General features: G+C 44.3%; 1 protein-coding gene across 7 annotated transcripts in view; it reads right to left on the minus strand.

Annotated features, from left to right (window-relative positions):
* Window positions 1–16442, minus strand: part of FLACC1 (flagellum associated containing coiled-coil domains 1) — a 75410-nt gene extending 58968 nt beyond the window's left edge. For 3 of the 7 annotated variants that reach the window (XR_010149669.1, XM_009443699.5, XM_009443701.5), the window contains exons 1-4: window positions 9550–10006; window positions 3858–4017; window positions 3277–3348; window positions 804–852 (exon numbers count right to left, since the gene is read on the minus strand). Coding sequence is in view for 5 of the 7 variants with exons in the window: in XM_009443699.5 (XP_009441974.1) it covers window positions 804–852; window positions 3277–3348; window positions 3858–3970 (234 nt within the window). In the remaining 2 variants the exon portion in view is untranslated. 7 annotated transcript variants of the gene reach the window in all.
* Between the last annotated feature and the right edge of the window lie 1336 nt (window positions 16443–17778).

Genomic DNA, 17778 nt, shown 5'->3' on the forward strand with positions numbered 1-17778 from the left:
GAGGGCAATTATATTTTTGCTTGTATATTTTTTTCCCTAACCATTAAAGGACTGCATGGCTCTTTTCCCTGGCTCTTTTCCCAGCACCTGAAACAGTGCCTAATAAATAATAGGTGGTCAATAAATATTTTCCAAAAAAATTAATGGAATACAAAGATTCATACAAAGACCTAAAACTAAAAAACAAAACAAAAAAAAAAAAAAGAAAAGAAACTAGATAAACACAGAAAACAGTAAAATGTATCGATTACATCCCACCACAGGGTGCTTTTTCTGAAATGTAACTCTTACTTGGTCCTGTGCCTGCGTCAGACCAGTAAAGGCTCCCGGACACCAGAAGGGTCGGGCCCACACTCCCAGGCAGGCATCAAGATCCTTCGAGTTTGGTTCTCATCACTTTCTCCAGTGCCCTCCCGCCCCTGCTCCCCTGAGGGGTCCCGGCAGCCTCTCCCCAGCTTTCGTTAGTTCCCTAGGTCAGCAGAGCACTTCCTGCATCTAGGCATGAGCTGTTCACTGGCCTGGACTAGCTGTCATGTCCAGTTTCCCTGGGACACTCTGTTTGCCTTGTGCAAGGCAGGAGAGAGTGGCAATTAAATGCCCACTCTGGAATCTAGCTGAGCTGAGTTCAAGTCGTGGTTCTTCCACTTACCTGCCGTGCATAATGTGCAATAATAACAGCACCTCCTCCCAGGATCTTTGTGAAGATTCAACAAGGTAAGTATAAAAATGTAAAGGGCCCATGCTTGCACATGGTAGGCACTCAATAAATTTTAGTCCCACCGCCCTCTCCTGCCTTTACTCACATAAAATGATTTATTGGTCTCTTCTTGCCTTGCTGAATGGATTTTCATTCTGCAAGAGAAAGACATGCTCAGAAAGCAACCAGACAGCAAAGAGAAGTTCAAAGCTTAGGAGCTGAACCCTGAGGCTGCCACCATCTGACTTCTGCTCTCTGACCTGACCTTCTTAGGGGATCCCTAGGATAGTTGGGGAACTCACTGAAGCCGGGCTCCTGAGGGCCCCAAAGTGGGGGTGCTCATGAAAACGTCCTGCCCAAGGAGGCAAAAGACTTGTCTTATGATGTTGGGGCAACTTCTGTTTTGGAGCAGCATAAACCAGCTAGAGGGACCCCTACATATTCTCCCTGAGTCAAGGCTCTGTGAGTCAGGTGACACCCCCCACCACCCCCTTACACACACACGGGCACACACTCAGTTCAGGGAACTGTGTGGAACTCTCTTTATTGGAGAATGAAACATTCTATATAAACAAATGTTCCAGAAAATGAAATGTATCCCATTAAGATACAAATGTTGAAGTTAAACTTGTTTTTCATTCAAATCTTTATATATGCTATATATAAAATGAATACCACATATGTGTATATGTTCACAGTGGCTTTTCCCTCCAGCTCCAAAGCCAGCAGCAATTGCATCACTCCAACCTCTGCTTCTGTTGTCACAGCTCCTTCTCTGACTCTGACACTGCGACCTCCTCTTTCACGTACAAAGAAGGACCTTTGTGATTACATGGGATCTGGGATAATCCAGGATAATCTCTCCAACTGAAGGTCAGCTGATTAGCAACCTTAATTCCATCTGCAGCCTTAATTCCTCTTTGGCAAGTAACATAACATATTCACAGTCTCTGGGTATTAGGGTGTAGACGTCCTTGGGAGGGGGTCACTGTCCTGCGCACCACACCCATCACCTTGTTACCTTCTTTGAGCTCATCTCCCACCATTCCCTGCTCACTCGCTCCGCTCATGCCACACTGGCTTTTGCCTTCCTGGAAGAGGTCAGACATGCCAAGCAAGTTCCCACCCCAGGGCCTTTGGACTTGCTGGTCCCTCTGCCAAGAGTGCTTGCCCCAGGCATCATTGAGGCTCCTTTTGTCCCCTTTACACAGGCACTCGCCCTGACCTCCCTACATAAAGTATCCCCACCGTCACAGCCCCTACCTGCTTTGCCTGCAGATTGTTTTTCTATGTAGCACTTGCCAACCTCGGATGTAATAACTAGTTTATGGTCCTCTTCCCCTCCCTTCCCCACTAGAATATAAGTGCCAGGAGAGTGGAGACTTTATTGTGTTTCTGGCTCTTTTCCCAGCACCTGAAACAGTGCCTAATAAATAATAGGTGGTCAATAAATATTTTCCAAAAAAATTAATGGAATACAAAGATTCATACAAAGACCTAAAACTAAGGTACATTTCTAAGCTTGTAAAATGCGAGTAAAAATTTTAATTTGTGATTAAAACCAAGACGCAACCCATAGAAAATCTTAGATACAGGACAGTAATCAGCTAAAGAGTGAGTCACCACCCTAAATGCACGGGAGGGTCGCCAAGGCTCTGTGACAATAGCACACATCAAGCTTTGGGCTCCAGGGCAGAAGACAGTTATTGGGGGAACCCCTGTGGAGAGCAGTGGATACAGTGACTTTGAATCAAATAATGCAATGACTTTGGAAGCTGTGGATGCAGAGGACCCCAAAATCTACAGGTAGGATCTGAGGTTTGCAAGAAATCAAGGTCAATTCTGGCAATTCTCTAACATCCCTGGCATCAATTAGTTCAAGTCAGGCCAGGTGGGAGGGAGATTATTTTACTCACATGCCTGAAACCATTTCTGCCTCATGGACATAAAAATACTTAGGGCCAGGCGCAGTGGCTCACGACTGTAATCCCAGCACTTTGAAGGCCGAGGAGGGCTGGTCACTTAAGGTCAGGAGTTCCAGACCAGCCTGGCCAACATGGTGAAACCCCGTCGTTACTACAAATACAAAAATTACGTGGGCATGGTAATGGGTGCCTGTAATCCCAGCTACTCAGGAGGCTAAGGCAGGAGAATCGTTTGAACCAGGGAGGTGGAGGTTGGAATGAGCCAAGATGGCACCACTGCACTCCAGCCTGGGTGACAGAGCAAGACTCCATCTCAAACAGACAAACTGCTTGGCGCAGTGGCTCACACCTGTAATCCCAACACTTCGGGAGGCTGAGGCGGTTGGATTGCCTGAGTTCAGGAGTTCAAGACCACCCTGGGCAATGTGGTGAAACCCCGTCTCTACTAAAATACAAAAAAGTAGCCAGGCATGGTGGCGCGCACACCTGTATTCCCAGCTACTCGAGAGGCTGAGGCAGGAGAATCGCTTGAGACCGGGAGGCAGAGGTTGCAGTGAGCCAAGGTTACACCACTGCACTCTAGCCTGGGCAACAGAGACTCCATCTCAAAAACAAAACAAAACAAAACAAAAAACAAAACAAAACAATACTTACTTTGGGGAAACAACAGGTTTTGTTGGTTGGAGGTAATTGTGATTTTTTGGAGCTGGTAGAAGAGGAGTTAGCCTGAAAGTGAAAAACAAATAACTAAAACAAGAACATTGGAAATTCAGAAACCCTTTTTAACACTCCCAGATTAAGTACTTCCCTATAGTGACCCAAAATTGGAATGCATGATCTGATAGCTGGAATCTTTAAAATCTGAGGCCTTTAAAACTCAGGCCCAAGGCCCTGGCACTTGTTCACTGTCCCAGGAAGAGTTTGTCCCCCGATTCCCAAAGCTCTTTATCCCACATGAAGGCGGCAGCTGCCATCAGGGCCCTTTGGTTGGAAGCTGCACTTTGCTGTTGCACCAACACTGAGACTTCCTCATTTAAAATGGCACAAACCCCAGGCAGGGCTGGCAAGATGAGGGTGCAGCCGACCAGCTGGCAGGGAAGCTGGGGAAAGCGAGGCTTTCTGGCCCACCTGGGATTTTCCTGCCACACTTGCTGTTTTAGAAATCTTGTGAAAGAAATGAGGCTACAAATGGATCCCAAGGTCCCTGTGCCTACCCCATCCCAGATAATTCTTACTTGGAACTCCCTGTGGAGTTCTTGCGTGGTAGTTGAGGGGTCTTGATTAGCTTCCGTGGTCCCAAGTTCCAGGGGTCCCAGCAGGTGCAATAGATGAGAGGGTTGGGGTACATGGCCAAAGGTCAGGGGGAGTCTTGGCTGCTAGATCAGGAGGCTCTTGCTGAAATTGAAAAACAACAGCAGAAGGTTAAACCATTTAGAATCAAAGCAAAAATACAGATGAATTGGGAAGAACCCAGGGAGGACCCAAAGAACAATGGTAGATTCCAGAAGCTGTTGATCTGGTGCAGGGTCTTGACTATAGGTTAACAGCTCATCCCTTTCTACTCAGTAGACTTGACTTGAAAGCAATTTAAACTTTGCCATAACTGGCTGGGCATGGTGGCTCACGCCTGTAATCCCAGCACTTTGGGAGGCCGAGGTGGATGGATCACTTGAGGTCAGGAGTTTGAGACCAGCCTGGCCAACATGGTGAAACCCTGTCTCTACTGAAAATACAAAAATTAGCTGGGCATGGTGGCACACACCTATAGTCCCAGCTACTCAGGAGGCTGAGGTGGGAGGATTGCTTGAACCTGGGAGGCAGAGGTTGCAGTGAGCTGAGATTGTGCCACTGCACTCCAGCCTGGGTGGAGAGTGAGACTTCCTCTCAAAAAATAAAATAAGATAAAAATAAAAATAAAACAAAATAATTAAAATAAAATAAAATTTGCCATAGCCGAGTCCTTGCTGTGAGCCAGGTAAAACTGCTCAATTATTGTTATGCTGATACTATAGATGAAGCTACTGAGACTCAGAGAAGTCACAGCGGCAGCAAGTTGCAGAGCTGGAAACAAACACAAATCTCTTTGACTCCCAAGCTCCTTCCTTTCCAGCAGGCCACACCAGTTCTCACTGAAGGGAAGAGAAATTCCTACAGCAAGTTCTGCACAGAACTTCCTGGAAAATTAGTTCTGCTGCTTGAGCTACAGTGCAAATGAATCTCCTCGTTTCTCATTCCTGGTCACCTTCTTGAATTACAGAGTGGAAACTCCTTCCCTGGCTCCATAAAAACAAAACCCCTATTATGAGAATCTTGATGAAAGAAAACTATCAGATAAACATGGTGGCTTGACCACACTGGCTTATCTCCTTTCTTTTCCAGAATCCAACTAAAATTAGAGTACAGCATTAAAAGAGATTTAGTTCCACAAGAGCAAGAAAATGGGAGAGGAGACAAGATTGCATAAGGGATGTCCGTACATGTTTGGCATAGTAACTAGGGCTCTCGCCATAGCTCACTACAGCCTATGTGCCTGCAAAGACAGGGTATGAACAAGATGGAGCCAATTCACACATCAGAGGTCCCAGAGGGTGCAGGACTTGGAACTGGTAGATTACCTGATGATATTGACAGGCAGCTGGTAGATGTGTAGGAGCACATGGTAGGATGAATACTGTCCCTTTCCCTATACCGCATGTCCTAATCCCTGGAAAGTGTGACTATGTTACCTTACATGGCAAAAGCAGCTGTGATTAAATGAAAGATCTTGAGATAGAAAGATTAACCTGAATTATCCATCAGAGAAGATGTGATAATGGAGGAAGAAGTAGGAGTGATTGAGGAAAAGGTCCAGGAGCCAAGGAATCGGGGCAGCATCTAGAAGCTGGAAAAGGCAAGGAAACGAATTCCCCCTGGAGCCTCCGGAAGGAATGCAGCTCTGCCGACCTCTTGATTTTAGCTCAGTGAGGCTCATTTTGGACTTTGACTTTCAGAATTGTAAGATTGTTGTTTGAGCCACTACATTTGTGGTAACTTTGTTACAGAGCAACCAGAACCAGAGCATTTGGGAGTGTGGGTGAGGGATTGGCAATAGAAACATAGAAACCTAAGAAAATAAAATGTGCAATTACTCCAGGTTAAAAAATATTGAATGAGAAAGTAAACATAATCATAGTATGGCACACACTCGTATGTATCAAATGTAAATACTTAATAGTGACTTAGCCAAAAAGTGAACTGTGACTACATGGGAAGAATGAGTGGAATGGGGATGTATAAGAGCCAAATCCTCATCTGCTGTACCAGAAAGAAAAATTAACATACGGAGCACAGATAAATTACTTGGAAGTATGAGGTAAATAAAATTCCAAAGAAATAGATAGCAGAGTTGAAAATAATTGCCTCTAGGAGCACATTGAGAAGTAGAACTGACAGGTCAGGGGATGGGGCAGAAATTGAGACTTTTCCTTAATGAATTTTTAACATTAGTTGATTTTTAAATGATGTCAGTGGATATTTCTTTTCTCTTTTCTTCTTGTCTTTTCTTTTTTCTTTTCAGAGTCTCACTCTGTCACCCAGGCTGGAGTGCAGTGGCACAATCTTGGCTCACTACAACGTCTGCTTCCTGGGTTCAAGCGATTCTCCCGCCTCAGCCTCCTGTAGGTGTAGGCCTCCAGCCTCCTACAAGTGCCCACCACTATGCCTGGCTAAGTTTTGTATTTTTAGTAGAGACTGGGTTTCGCCATGTTGATCAGGCTGATCTTGCACTCCTGGCCTCAAGTGATTCTCCTGCCTCGGCCTCCCAAAGTGCTGGGATTACAGGCATAAGCCACTGTGCCCAGCCATGTCAGTGGATATTTCATTAGTAATAAAAACAAATGCCAAAAATGTTATAAGAATCAATGGCCTAATAGAAGCATTAAAGTGATAGCAGATTTAACTCAAATGTCTAAGTCTATGATTAGTTTTCAATATTACACTGGAATACATTTGCTTAAGAACCTGCTGAAAAAATGAAATCAACCTTTTTCTCCAACACGACTGATGCTTGAGAAACCCACTGATGGTGTCTAATGACCTTAAGAGCTACAGAGGACCTTAAGGTTGAATCTGTTTTACATATGAGGATACTAAAACTCACTCACTTGTAACTGCTGCTTTAACAGTACAAATCTTTAGAGGCTCATGCTGTGAGTCCTGTGCTAGATGCTGGTTGGACCTTGCCCTCAGGGAGCTTGCAGTCAGCAGAGGAGTCAGCAGAAAGAGAGCTAAGTGAGCAGTGGAGCGAAGGCAAGAGACCTGGCCTTGGAAGAAAGGCAGCGTGTGCAGGGGTTGGCTGGGCCAGAGGCCTGGGACTAGGGAGTCTTCTGCAATAGAGGTCAGGGCTAGAAAGGAGTCCAGGGCTAGAAAGGAGTCCAGGAGACTGGCTAAACAGCAAAGGCCTGAAGAGCAGGTGACAGGGCCGCCATTTATAACTGTCCATACTCCACTGGGTTTGGGGGCCTGTTAGGGCCAAGTCAAGGAGATGAGGTCAGAGAAGCAGATGGGATCGAGTGCCCAGTTGGGAAGATGATGCTACAAGGGGCTGGAATTCAGGTGAGAGTCTGAAAGAAGGCTACAACAGTAGCAAAAAAGAAACTGCTTCTGCTTAGAACCTTGTATCTGCTTCCTGTACGAAAGGAGCCAACCCTGAACTTGGGAGATTTAGCAGGAGTCCATGGGGCAGGAAGTGAGAGGCTAAGGCAGGCCCACTTCTAGCAACTGCCTTCTCTCTTCTTGAAGGCCAGGACTCCACTATGGAGTGCTCTCTGTGCCTCAACACCTCCACTAAGCCTTGCAAAGTGGCTTGTCCACAATGGGCATTTGATGAATATTTCTTACCTGACTAGTAAACTTAGTGGTTGTAATCAGCTCATCAAGGTGGTTGGGGCTAGCTCAACAAAGAGAAAAAGATGGTGTGGTGCTGACGCCTGTAATTCCAGCACTTTGGGAGGCCAAGGCGAGAGGATCACTTGACGCCAGGAGTTCGAGACCAGCCTAGCCAACAGGGCGAAACCCCGTCTCCACTAAAAACACAAAAATTAGCCGGGCATGGTGGCACACGCCTGCAATCCCAGCTACTCGGAAGGCTAAGGCAGGAGAATCACTTGAACCTGGGAGGTGGAGGTTGCAGTGAGCCGAGATCTCACCACTGCACTCCAGCCTTGATGACAGAACAAGACTCTGTCTCAATAAATAAATGAATAAAACAAAAAACAAAAACAAAGAGAAAAGAGATTCACAGATGAAACTGCCAAAATGTTGTAATCGTCATTACCATATTATAAATAACATTAAACATTTGCATTCAAAAGCCAGAAAGCAGAGGTAAATTGTATGGGTGATACAATCACTCAGTGGAGTTTTACATAGATTTTCAATGATCTTCGATGAATGTGTGGTTGTTTCCTTTTCCTCTTTCCCATGATAAACAATGTCTTGGTATATATTCTTTTGCTCTTAAGAAAAAAAAAAAGAAGGCCTCACAGGTGTGGTGGCACATGTCTGTAATCCCAACACTTTGAGAGACTGAGGTGGGAGAGTCGCTTGAGGCTAGGAGTTTGAGACCAGCCTGGGAAACATATCGAGACTCTGTATCTACAAAAAAATTTAAAAATAGCCTAGTATGGTGGAGTGTGCCTGTAGTCCCAGCTACTTGGCAGGTGGTGCGGGAGGATCACTTGAGGCCAGGAGTTTGAGGTTGCAGTGAGCTAGGACCACACCACTGCATTTCAGCCTGGGTGACAGCACAAGACCCTGTCTCTAAAAAATAAATAAATAAATAAATAAAATAAAAATAAAGGCCTTCCTCTTTGAACACCCATGGGAGTGATACGCAAAATATTTAACAACCAGTAAGACAAGGCTATTGAATAATCAACCAGGGTTGGAACAGGGTCCTGGGAGATCTCACTCCCACCTCCATGCCAGGCATTAACCCCTTAGTTGCTGAATCATGAGGTGGTCTGGGGGTGCCAGGGGAGGAGTTGGGACAACCAAGGTGGCAAGGAGGACATGCAAGGGGCTTGGACAATGGTCATCTACCAATCAATATGACAGTATTTTACTTATTATTATTATTGTTTTGAGACGGAGTTTTGCTCTTGTTGCCTAGGCTGGAGTGCAATGGTGTGGTCTTGGCTCACTGCAACCTCTACCTCCGAGGTTCAAGCGATTCTCCTGCCTCAGCTTCCCCAGTAGCTGGAATTACAGGCACCCGCCACCATGCCTGGCTAATTTTTGTATTTTTGTAACGATGGGGTTTCACCATATTGGCCAGGCTGGTCTCAAACTCCTGACTTCAGGTGATCCACCCATCTCAGCCTCCCAAAGTGCTGGGATTACAGGTGTGAGCTACCGTGCCCTGCCTATATGGCAGTATTTTAATATTTCAGTAGCTAAAATCAGCCCTTGACTTCTCATAGCTTCTTAAGTGGGAACTACTTCTAACAGATTTTTGGGGCATCCTTCCAGAAATGTTGTGAGTGCATATAACCTTAAATGTTTTGCATGTAGAACTTAACCTGTAGAGAAGCATAATAGATTTTTTAAATTATTTGCATAAATGAGAGCATACTTTGCACACAATGTTGCATCTTGTTCTTTTTGTGTAACAGGATATCTAGTAGATATTTCCATGTCATCACAGATAGATCTGCATTTACAGTGGCTTGACATCATATAGCTCTAATTATAGAGGGGTGTGTGAGTGTGTGTAAGGATTTTTTCTCCCCCTTTTTTTCCTTTCCTGCACTTCTACCTGATGATTTTACCTGAGGCTTGCCCTAACAATAGTCACCAGTGAGCCGGCAGAGGCTTCAGAGAAGTTACTGGTTAGTATTAATAATCAGTAGAAAAAATAATATAAAACATCTTTTCCAAAGAGCTTACCTTGGACTGCCCAAAGATCTGTTATTCTCATGTGGCCCAAGTCAAACATCTTAAAGAAACCACCATGTTAGAGAGAAATGGTTCCCCATCGACACAGAATCAGAGTTTACTTTAGATCAAATCCAGAGGTTCCAGAACTCAAGACTTTAGTGGCCATTCCAAGTGGTTGAAATGCCGAAGCAGAAAATTCACAGTATATGTACTGCGGGAAGACAGACTTCTAGTGAATCCAGTCAAAGGCTTTTACAAAGGCTGGCCTGGCACAAACATGGATTTCCCTTCTAAAGACAAAACACTTGAAGTTTCTCAGTATTGCAATGAAATTAAACTAGAGGAGAAGGTCACCCCACCATTCAGATTCCTGTGACTTGGGCCTGAGTTGTGAGGTTTGCCCTTGGGAGATGGCAGGCCAAAGTTTGTTTATTTTGTTGCTATGGACACAGAACAGTAGCTCCTCATTGGCTCAGGGCTCTTTTCTTCAAGAGAGAAGGTTGGGAGAAACAGCCAATTAAATTCTCCAAGACACAAATCAGTGACCACCCTCAGCAGCAAAGAATTCATACTTTTAACACTGGATTTCCACTTTCGTCATCAGTCATGGGACAAAAAAGTTTAAGATATATCTTCAGAGGAAATAGAATTCAACAGCACTTTTAGGCTTCATTGGTCTATGGCAATAGTTACCAGGCAGGATCTGTGATGGATTTTAATTCCTCTGTGATCTACTCACAGAAACCTAAAACTCTAGACACTTTTTTTCCCTTGAGTTTAAGGCTTTGAAATCTGTGAAAGTAAAAATCTCCCAAGGCAGGAATCTTTTTCAGTCACAAGGTTTTCCAATTTTTTTTTTTAAATAAAGCTGCTTTTTCTTACTATAGAAAAAAGTACTTGCTTATTACAACCCAGTGGCTTTCATTTTAGTTTTACTGCCACTCATTATAAGAAATATATTTTACAAATTTTGTAATAAAAAATTTCATGAAATAATACTCTTATTATTTGCTATTCTCTTCTATTTCTTTTTCTTCTTTAAATTAAAGCTGATTATAATCCACTAGATTGATTTCCTGATCCTGGTGGGTCACAACCCCTAGCTTACAAAATATTGTTATAAATTCATCTATTCACTCAACTTCACATTTGTTGTCTACTGTGTGCCAGGCACTATTGCTAGGTGTGGGGATATACCTCAGTTCTTATACTCAGTACAACTTAGAGACCAATGAGAAAACAGACAATAAAAAAGCTCAATAAAAGCATAATTAATTTTTTTTTCCTTTGAGACAGTAGCTCACTCTGTTACCCAGGCTGCAGTGCAGTGGCAGTGGCAGTGCAGGCTGCATGCATAGCTCACTGCAGCCTTGACCTCCTGGACTCAAGCGATCCTTCTGCCTCAGACTCCCAAGTAGATGTGACTACAGGTGCACAGCACCATGCCCAGCTAATTTTTTTGACTTTTAGTATACATGAGGCCTTGCTATGTTGTCCAGGCTGGTCTTGTACTCCTGAATTCAAGCGATCTTCCTGCTTCGGCCTCCCAAAGTGCTGGGATTACAGGTGTGAGTCACCATGCAGCCACAATGACTCATATTGAGACTTGCCAGAAGCAGTGGGAGTTCATAGCAGGAGTTACTCTTCTAGTCCAGTGAGTCAGGCAGCAGTGTTAAACAGAGAAGAGATCTGACTAGATCTACATATCAGAAAGATCATTCTGACTGCAATATAGGGAAGCAATTGGAAGGGCCAGGAAAACCAGGTAAAAGTCTGTGGCAGTGGTTGTCATGGGACCTAACGATGGCCCTGACTGAGGAGCAGCAGTGGGGATGGAGAGAAGACATGATAGAACTTGGTGATTGACTGGATGCTGGGATGAGGGAAAAGGAGAAGGTGATGATTCCTGGCTTTCCAGCTCGAGCAATTGAGTTGACTGTGGTGCCATTTATTGAGATAGGAAAGTGTGGGGGATAAACAGGTTCTAGGGAGCAGATTATTAGTTCAGTTTTGGATATGTTGAGGTGCAGGGAGACTAATAGACAAGTGGTGATGTCTGTTAGAGTTTCTTACATATTTTAGAAGTTCAGAAGAAGATTCTGGCCTAGAAGCAGATTTAGGAGTCTTCAGAGTGGATAATATTCCAAGCCAAGGGAGCGAGTGAGATCACATATAGAGAGAGTATTGTGTAAGGAGAGAAGAGGGTCTGGAACAGAGCTCTGAGGGCACCAGTATTTACGACAAGGTTTCTCAGTGTGGGCCATGTGTAGTTAAAATGCATAGACCTGTTGCTTGATTCCAAGTGGCTTACATCAAAGAGGTTTATTAACCTCATGAAATAGAGTCTGGAGGCAGTGCTATCAGAGTTGGTGCAAAGATTCAGCAATGTCCTTGGAGAACTGGGCTCTTTCCATCTCTCTGTTATGCCAGCCTCAGTGTGTTGATGGAGGGAAGCCTCTTGGTTGCACTATGGCTGCTTCAACTCTGAGCACCATGAACAGGCTAGATGAAGAGAGACTTTCAAAGATTAAAAGGAGGGAAATAACTTAGAGAAGAATTGATAGACTCTATTAGTCATCTAGACAATCTGTCTCCATCCAGAGATTGAATATTTACTTTGAGTGTGTTTAATGTGTAAAATTTTATATTTAAATCCTTTCTTATGATTAAAAAAAAAAGCAGCAGGATTTGGGTCTTGAGTGAAGCATGGCTAAAAACAGAGATAAAGAGGAAGTAAGTGCTGAAGGAATACCCCAGCCACTCGACTTGGCAAAGGCTCAGCACTAATTACTACTACTTTGGGTCTCCCCATTCTCCTTTCATCTTTTTGGACATGAGTAAAGCTTCACCAGTTCCAAAACAGCAGAGGAGAAGGAAATGAAGGTGTTTAGGGGCTAAGTGTTAAGTGCTCTTCTCTTGGATGAAATTGGGGAAGTGCTGGCATTCTCAGTAACTTCCCCTAAAGCAAAGTGTCTTACTATTTGGAACAGAGGGGGAGGAGGCCACCAATAGTAAAACAAAGTTGAAAAATGAATGAGAGAAACTGCAACTTAATTCAGACAGCAATATTATCAAAATTGGTTTGCACAGGGCTTGGGGAAATAGATATCCTCTTGTGTGATGCTGCAGCATTCACGAAGTGGCAAACATGGTCAGCTGGGAGCATTCGGAGGCTTTCCATCTGTGGAGCGCTATTTGTGGCTCTATGAGAACACTCCCAGTGTGGAAAAGACAGTGTTCTCTTAAGAAGCTTGTAATTATCTCCAACTTGCTCACTTGCTCAACTCTCTTTGATCTTTGGCTTTCAACATCTGACTTTAGAGTGGTGCTATGCTAACTCCCATGGATCATCCTGAATAGCCCCGACCAGGTAGCCACAGGAATCCCGTGAAAGCCTGCAGTGCTACCCTTGCACCTAGAAAGAGGGGCCACTGTTCTGAGCCCTGGGCTTTAGAGGGCTCTGCATAGGACAGGCATACACAGAAACCTACATTTGTTCAAGAACACGTGGGCCTGGGCTGGGTGCAGTGGCTCATGCCTGTAATTCCAGCACTTTGAGAGGCCAAGGTAGGTGGATCAACTGAGGTCAGGAGTTTAAGAACAGCCTGGTCAACATGGTGAAACCCCATCTCTACTGAAAATTAAAAAGTTAGCTGGGTGTGGTGGTGCATGCTTGTAGTCCCAGCTACTCGGGAGGTTGAGGTGGAAGAATTTTTCAAACCCAGGAGGCAGAGGTTGCAGTGAGCCAAGATCGTGCCACTGCATTCAAGCCTGGATGATAGACCAAGACTCCATCTCAGAAGAGGAAGAAAACAAAAACAAAAACAAAAACAAAAACACACGGGCCCTTGATCTGGAGCTCAGCTCTGAAACAGCAGGAACCATAACCCTAAAGATTCACTCTCATCATTAACCACATTCAGGTCTCAGGGAATGCTTCACCACATCTTTTACCCTTTACCTTCAAAACAAAAGATGACTGTGCCCAAATACTATAAAGGTTTGTGGGTGATGCTGCTGCTGAGATCAGACACAGACACTGCTTTGGAGTGCAGGAAAGACTGGGGCAGCAGCAGTAAGGTAAGAGGAAAGGTAACCTGTCAAAACCTCTCAGATAGCATGAACGCAAGATTTGTGCATAATGAAATATATTTTCCAGTGGTGCTGAGCACCCATTTTTTGCTTCTTTTAATGCCTTAATTTGCAATTGCACAGGTATTCGCATACAGGAATGGTATTTGCAAGAGCTACATATGGTGGCTGAAGAACATTGTGCAATATGCATCCTGAGTACCCTTACATTTATATATATGTAGATCTAGATGGAACATGAAGGCTGATACCAACTCTTCATATTACTGGATAGATTTAGAGATTGTTTGAGAGATGGTAAAAACAGCCATAGAAGTGGTAGTGAATTATATGAAATTAAAATACTCCATAGCATTTTCTGGCCTATCATAATGTTTGAATGTGATGTGAAAATCTTGCTTTTGAACAACTTAGTGATTTTTCTGAGAAGGCAAGACAATCAAATTTTGTGAAACAATACTTTGATTTTTATATATTTGGGTTTTCTGTATTTTTCATCATCTCATAACACCTTTGGGGTGCTTTCTTCATAACTTCTTAAACTAAAGAACAAAACACTTCATGCTATTGCTGGCACCATGACCTGCCAGCCAACAGTTGTATTTCAGCATCTTTTCTGAATTTGCACAGTAACATTTGCTCATTTGAAAATTTTGTGGCATTTTGGCCCTTAACTCATAAAAACTAATGAAAAACAGAAAAATAAAACTTACTATTAGCCTAACTCAAATTTAATATAGTGAAACTAACAACGGAAGTCAACAGGATGCTTAAAGCCCCAAATCTTAAACCTCATCAGAAGGTTTTTTGGACTTAAACACATTCACTAGTAGTCATTTGTGAAAGAAAACACAATTAAAGATGATGAGAATAGCACTAAATTTGATATCAAAGTAGAGTCTCAAGCTTCATTTCTCACAAGATGGTCATAATTCTAAATGGATACTGAGTTTTTTTTTAAAAAGTTTCTTTTTTTTTCCCAAGATGGCAGATTAGAGTCTTTCAGTGTGCCTTGGCTCCTTGGAAATAGCAAGATAGTGTGTAAAGATCATCTCTGTGGGTTTTTATCCAAAAAGGAAAATGGGAATCCACTAGAATTGTGAAGGACACCCCAGATGCCAGGGAGGAGAATGTGGACAAACAGCCCCAGTGATGGCATGCAGCTGATAAAAATGAGTGAAGCCCTAGTACATGGGAGAGGCAGACAGCCTCCCTCTATGACTCACCTTTCCACTTGGGATCCAGGCAACCCAGGCTGAGGGAGAACACTTTGTTTCTCACAAGCTCTGGAGCTAACTTGGGGAAGCGGCTTGGAAACACTGGAAGGAAAAGACACAGAGAAAAGCTGCAGACATTTTCCCAGACTCAGGACTGAAAGCAGGGTGCCATTTTTAATCCAGGCATTCTTTGGTGACCTAGCAGTGTGGCCACACAGGCATTTTAGTCTTGGGTCAGCAATTGGAGCACCTGCTTTGGCTTAGGGTAGGAGTCTCCATAGCCAGAACTGTGCAAAGAGCCTCAGTAGTAGGTGCAGGGATTGTGCTCTCCCCCTTTGCAGGCCTGAGGTGGGAGGAGAGCTGCTACAGCTGCAGTTTCTCCTGTGTGATGAGACTTGCAGCCAGGGCTAGCTTGGTAACCTGGAACTAGTCTGCATATGTCATTGCAGGGTGACCCAGCCTGCTCCCCTGAGATTGTGGTGCAGCAGAGCCCTCTGCTCCACCCTCAGGCAGAAATCCAGGCATTTGGACACTTGCTTGTCTGGACCAGCAGCCTGAGCTGCCTCACCCTTCATGGACATAGATTGTGGTACAGCGTGGCTCTCTCTGCTCCACACCCAGGCAGATCTCCAGGTATCTGGAGCACCCCCTTCCTTGGATCAGCAGCCTGAGTTGTCCTACCTTTCCTGTGTATAGATTGTGGTACAAGGGTGCCCTCTCCACTCCACCTCTAGGCAGATCTCCAGGCATTTGGAGCACCTGCTCACATGGACTAGCAGCCTGAGTGCCCTACCTTTCCTGTGCAGAGATCTGGGTGTGGGAAAGCCCTCTCCATTTTGCACCCCGGCAGATCTCTAGGCATTAGGTGCACTTGCTCATCTGGTTCAGCAGCCTGAGCCGCTGCCCCTCCCCATTCCAAGACATAGATCATGGTGCAGCAAGGCCCTCTCTGCTCCATGACCAGGCAGATCATCAGGCATTCGGAGCACCCATTTTCCTTGATCAGCAGTCTGAGTCACCCAAACCCTCCTGCGCAGAGGTCTTAGTATGGGGGGCCCTCTCTCCTCCATGCTCAGGCAGATCTCCAGGCATTCAGAGCACTCGCTCGCCTGGAACAGCAGCCTGAGCACCTCACCCTTCCTGTGCATAGATCCTGGTGCAGTGGGGCTCCATGCCTAGATAGAGCTCCAGGCATCTGGAGCAGTCACTCTACTGGATTAGTTTAAGCCGCCCCCATCCCTTTGCAGGGAACTTGGGGTTGAGGAAATTTCCCAAGCATCTCTGGGTGCTTGGTAGTGGCTACCCACTGCATTCTCCCTCAGTGCTGGTACTTGTATCTGCCATCAGGGGACCTGTAGTTGGACCTGCCTAGTCCAGCTCTGCTTATTTTGGCCCCTACCTCCCTGTGTCTGAGCAGGGAGCTCAGACCACTATGCACCCCATGAATTAGCTCATTGCCTGAGGTAACAGAGCTTTTCCCCATAAACAAGGATCAAGTATATACTCAGTCACATTGGCCATAGCAGGCTCTTACCTATTAGCACCATCTACTGGTTTGTAGGTTGAACTGCACAGCCCAGTATAAAACCTGCTGACAGAAGTGAATAGGGTTATAGAAGCAAAGCCAAAAGACCCTACCCAGCATTCTTTATAGTCACACTCCCTAGAGAGGGGGGAAAAGGGAAAGGGAAAGAAAAAAAAAACCAATAATATTATAGGGAAGGAAGGAAAAATAAATAATCCTACCCATATGAAAATACTATAAAATTAAAATGCCAGCATCTCCAGATGAGAAGGAATCAGTGCGAGAATTCTGGCACCATGAAAAATCTCAATATAGCGACACCACCAAAGGATCAAACTTGCTCTCCAGCAATGGTCTATAGCCAAAATAGAAACTCAGATAGAACGGATACATAATTCAAAGCATGGATTACAAGGAAGATCAATGAGATCCAAGTCAAGGTTAAAAATCAACAACACAAAACTTCTAAAGCAATCCAGGAAATGAAGCAAGAGATAAACATCTTATAAAGAAATCAATCAGAGCTTCTGAAGTTGAAAAACTCCCTCAGGGAATTTCAAAATACAATTGAAAGCTTTATCAATAGTCTGGACCGAGCAGAAGAAAGAATTTCAGAGCTTGAAGACTGATCTTTTGAGCTAACTCAGTTACACAAAAATAAGGAAAAAATAATTTTTAAAGGTGAACAAAGGCTTTGAGAAATATGGGATTATGTAAAACAACCAAACCTATGAATTACTGGCATTCCTGAGAAGGAAAAAAGTGAACATCCTGGAAAACATATTTGAGGGAATAATTCAAGAAAGTTTCCTTAATCTTGCTAGAGGTAGACATCCAGATACAAGAAATCCAGAGAACACCTGCAAGATACTATACAAAATGAGCATCACCAAGGTATATAGCCACCAGACTGTCCAAGGTCAATGCTAAAGAAAATATATATATATATTTTTTTCAAGATGGAGTCTCACTCTGTCATTCAGGCTGGAGCGCAGTGGCATTATCTTGGCTCACTGCAGCCTCCTCCTCCTGGGCTCAAACGATTCTTTAGCCTCAGCTTCCTGAGTAGCTGCGACTACAGGTGCACACCACCACGGCCAGCTAATTTTTATATTTTTAGTAGAGACCGGGTTTTGCCATGTTGGTCAGGTTGGTCTTGAACTCCTGACCTCAAGTGATCTGCTGACCTTGGCCTCCCAAAGTGCTGGGATTACAGGTGTGAGCCACCGCGCCCAGCAGAAAACATTTTAAAGGCAGCTAGAGAAAAAGGTCGGATTGTGTACAAAGAGAATGCATCAGGCTAACAATGGACTTCTCAGCAGAAACCTTACGTGCCAGGGGAGATTGGAAGTCTTTTTTCGGCATTTTTCAAGACAAGAAATTCCAGCCAAGAGTGTCATATCC

Source organism: Pan troglodytes, chromosome 13 (genome assembly GCF_028858775.2).
Source record: "Pan troglodytes isolate AG18354 chromosome 13, NHGRI_mPanTro3-v2.0_pri, whole genome shotgun sequence".
In the NCBI taxonomy this organism is placed as follows: domain Eukaryota; kingdom Metazoa; phylum Chordata; class Mammalia; order Primates; family Hominidae; genus Pan; species Pan troglodytes.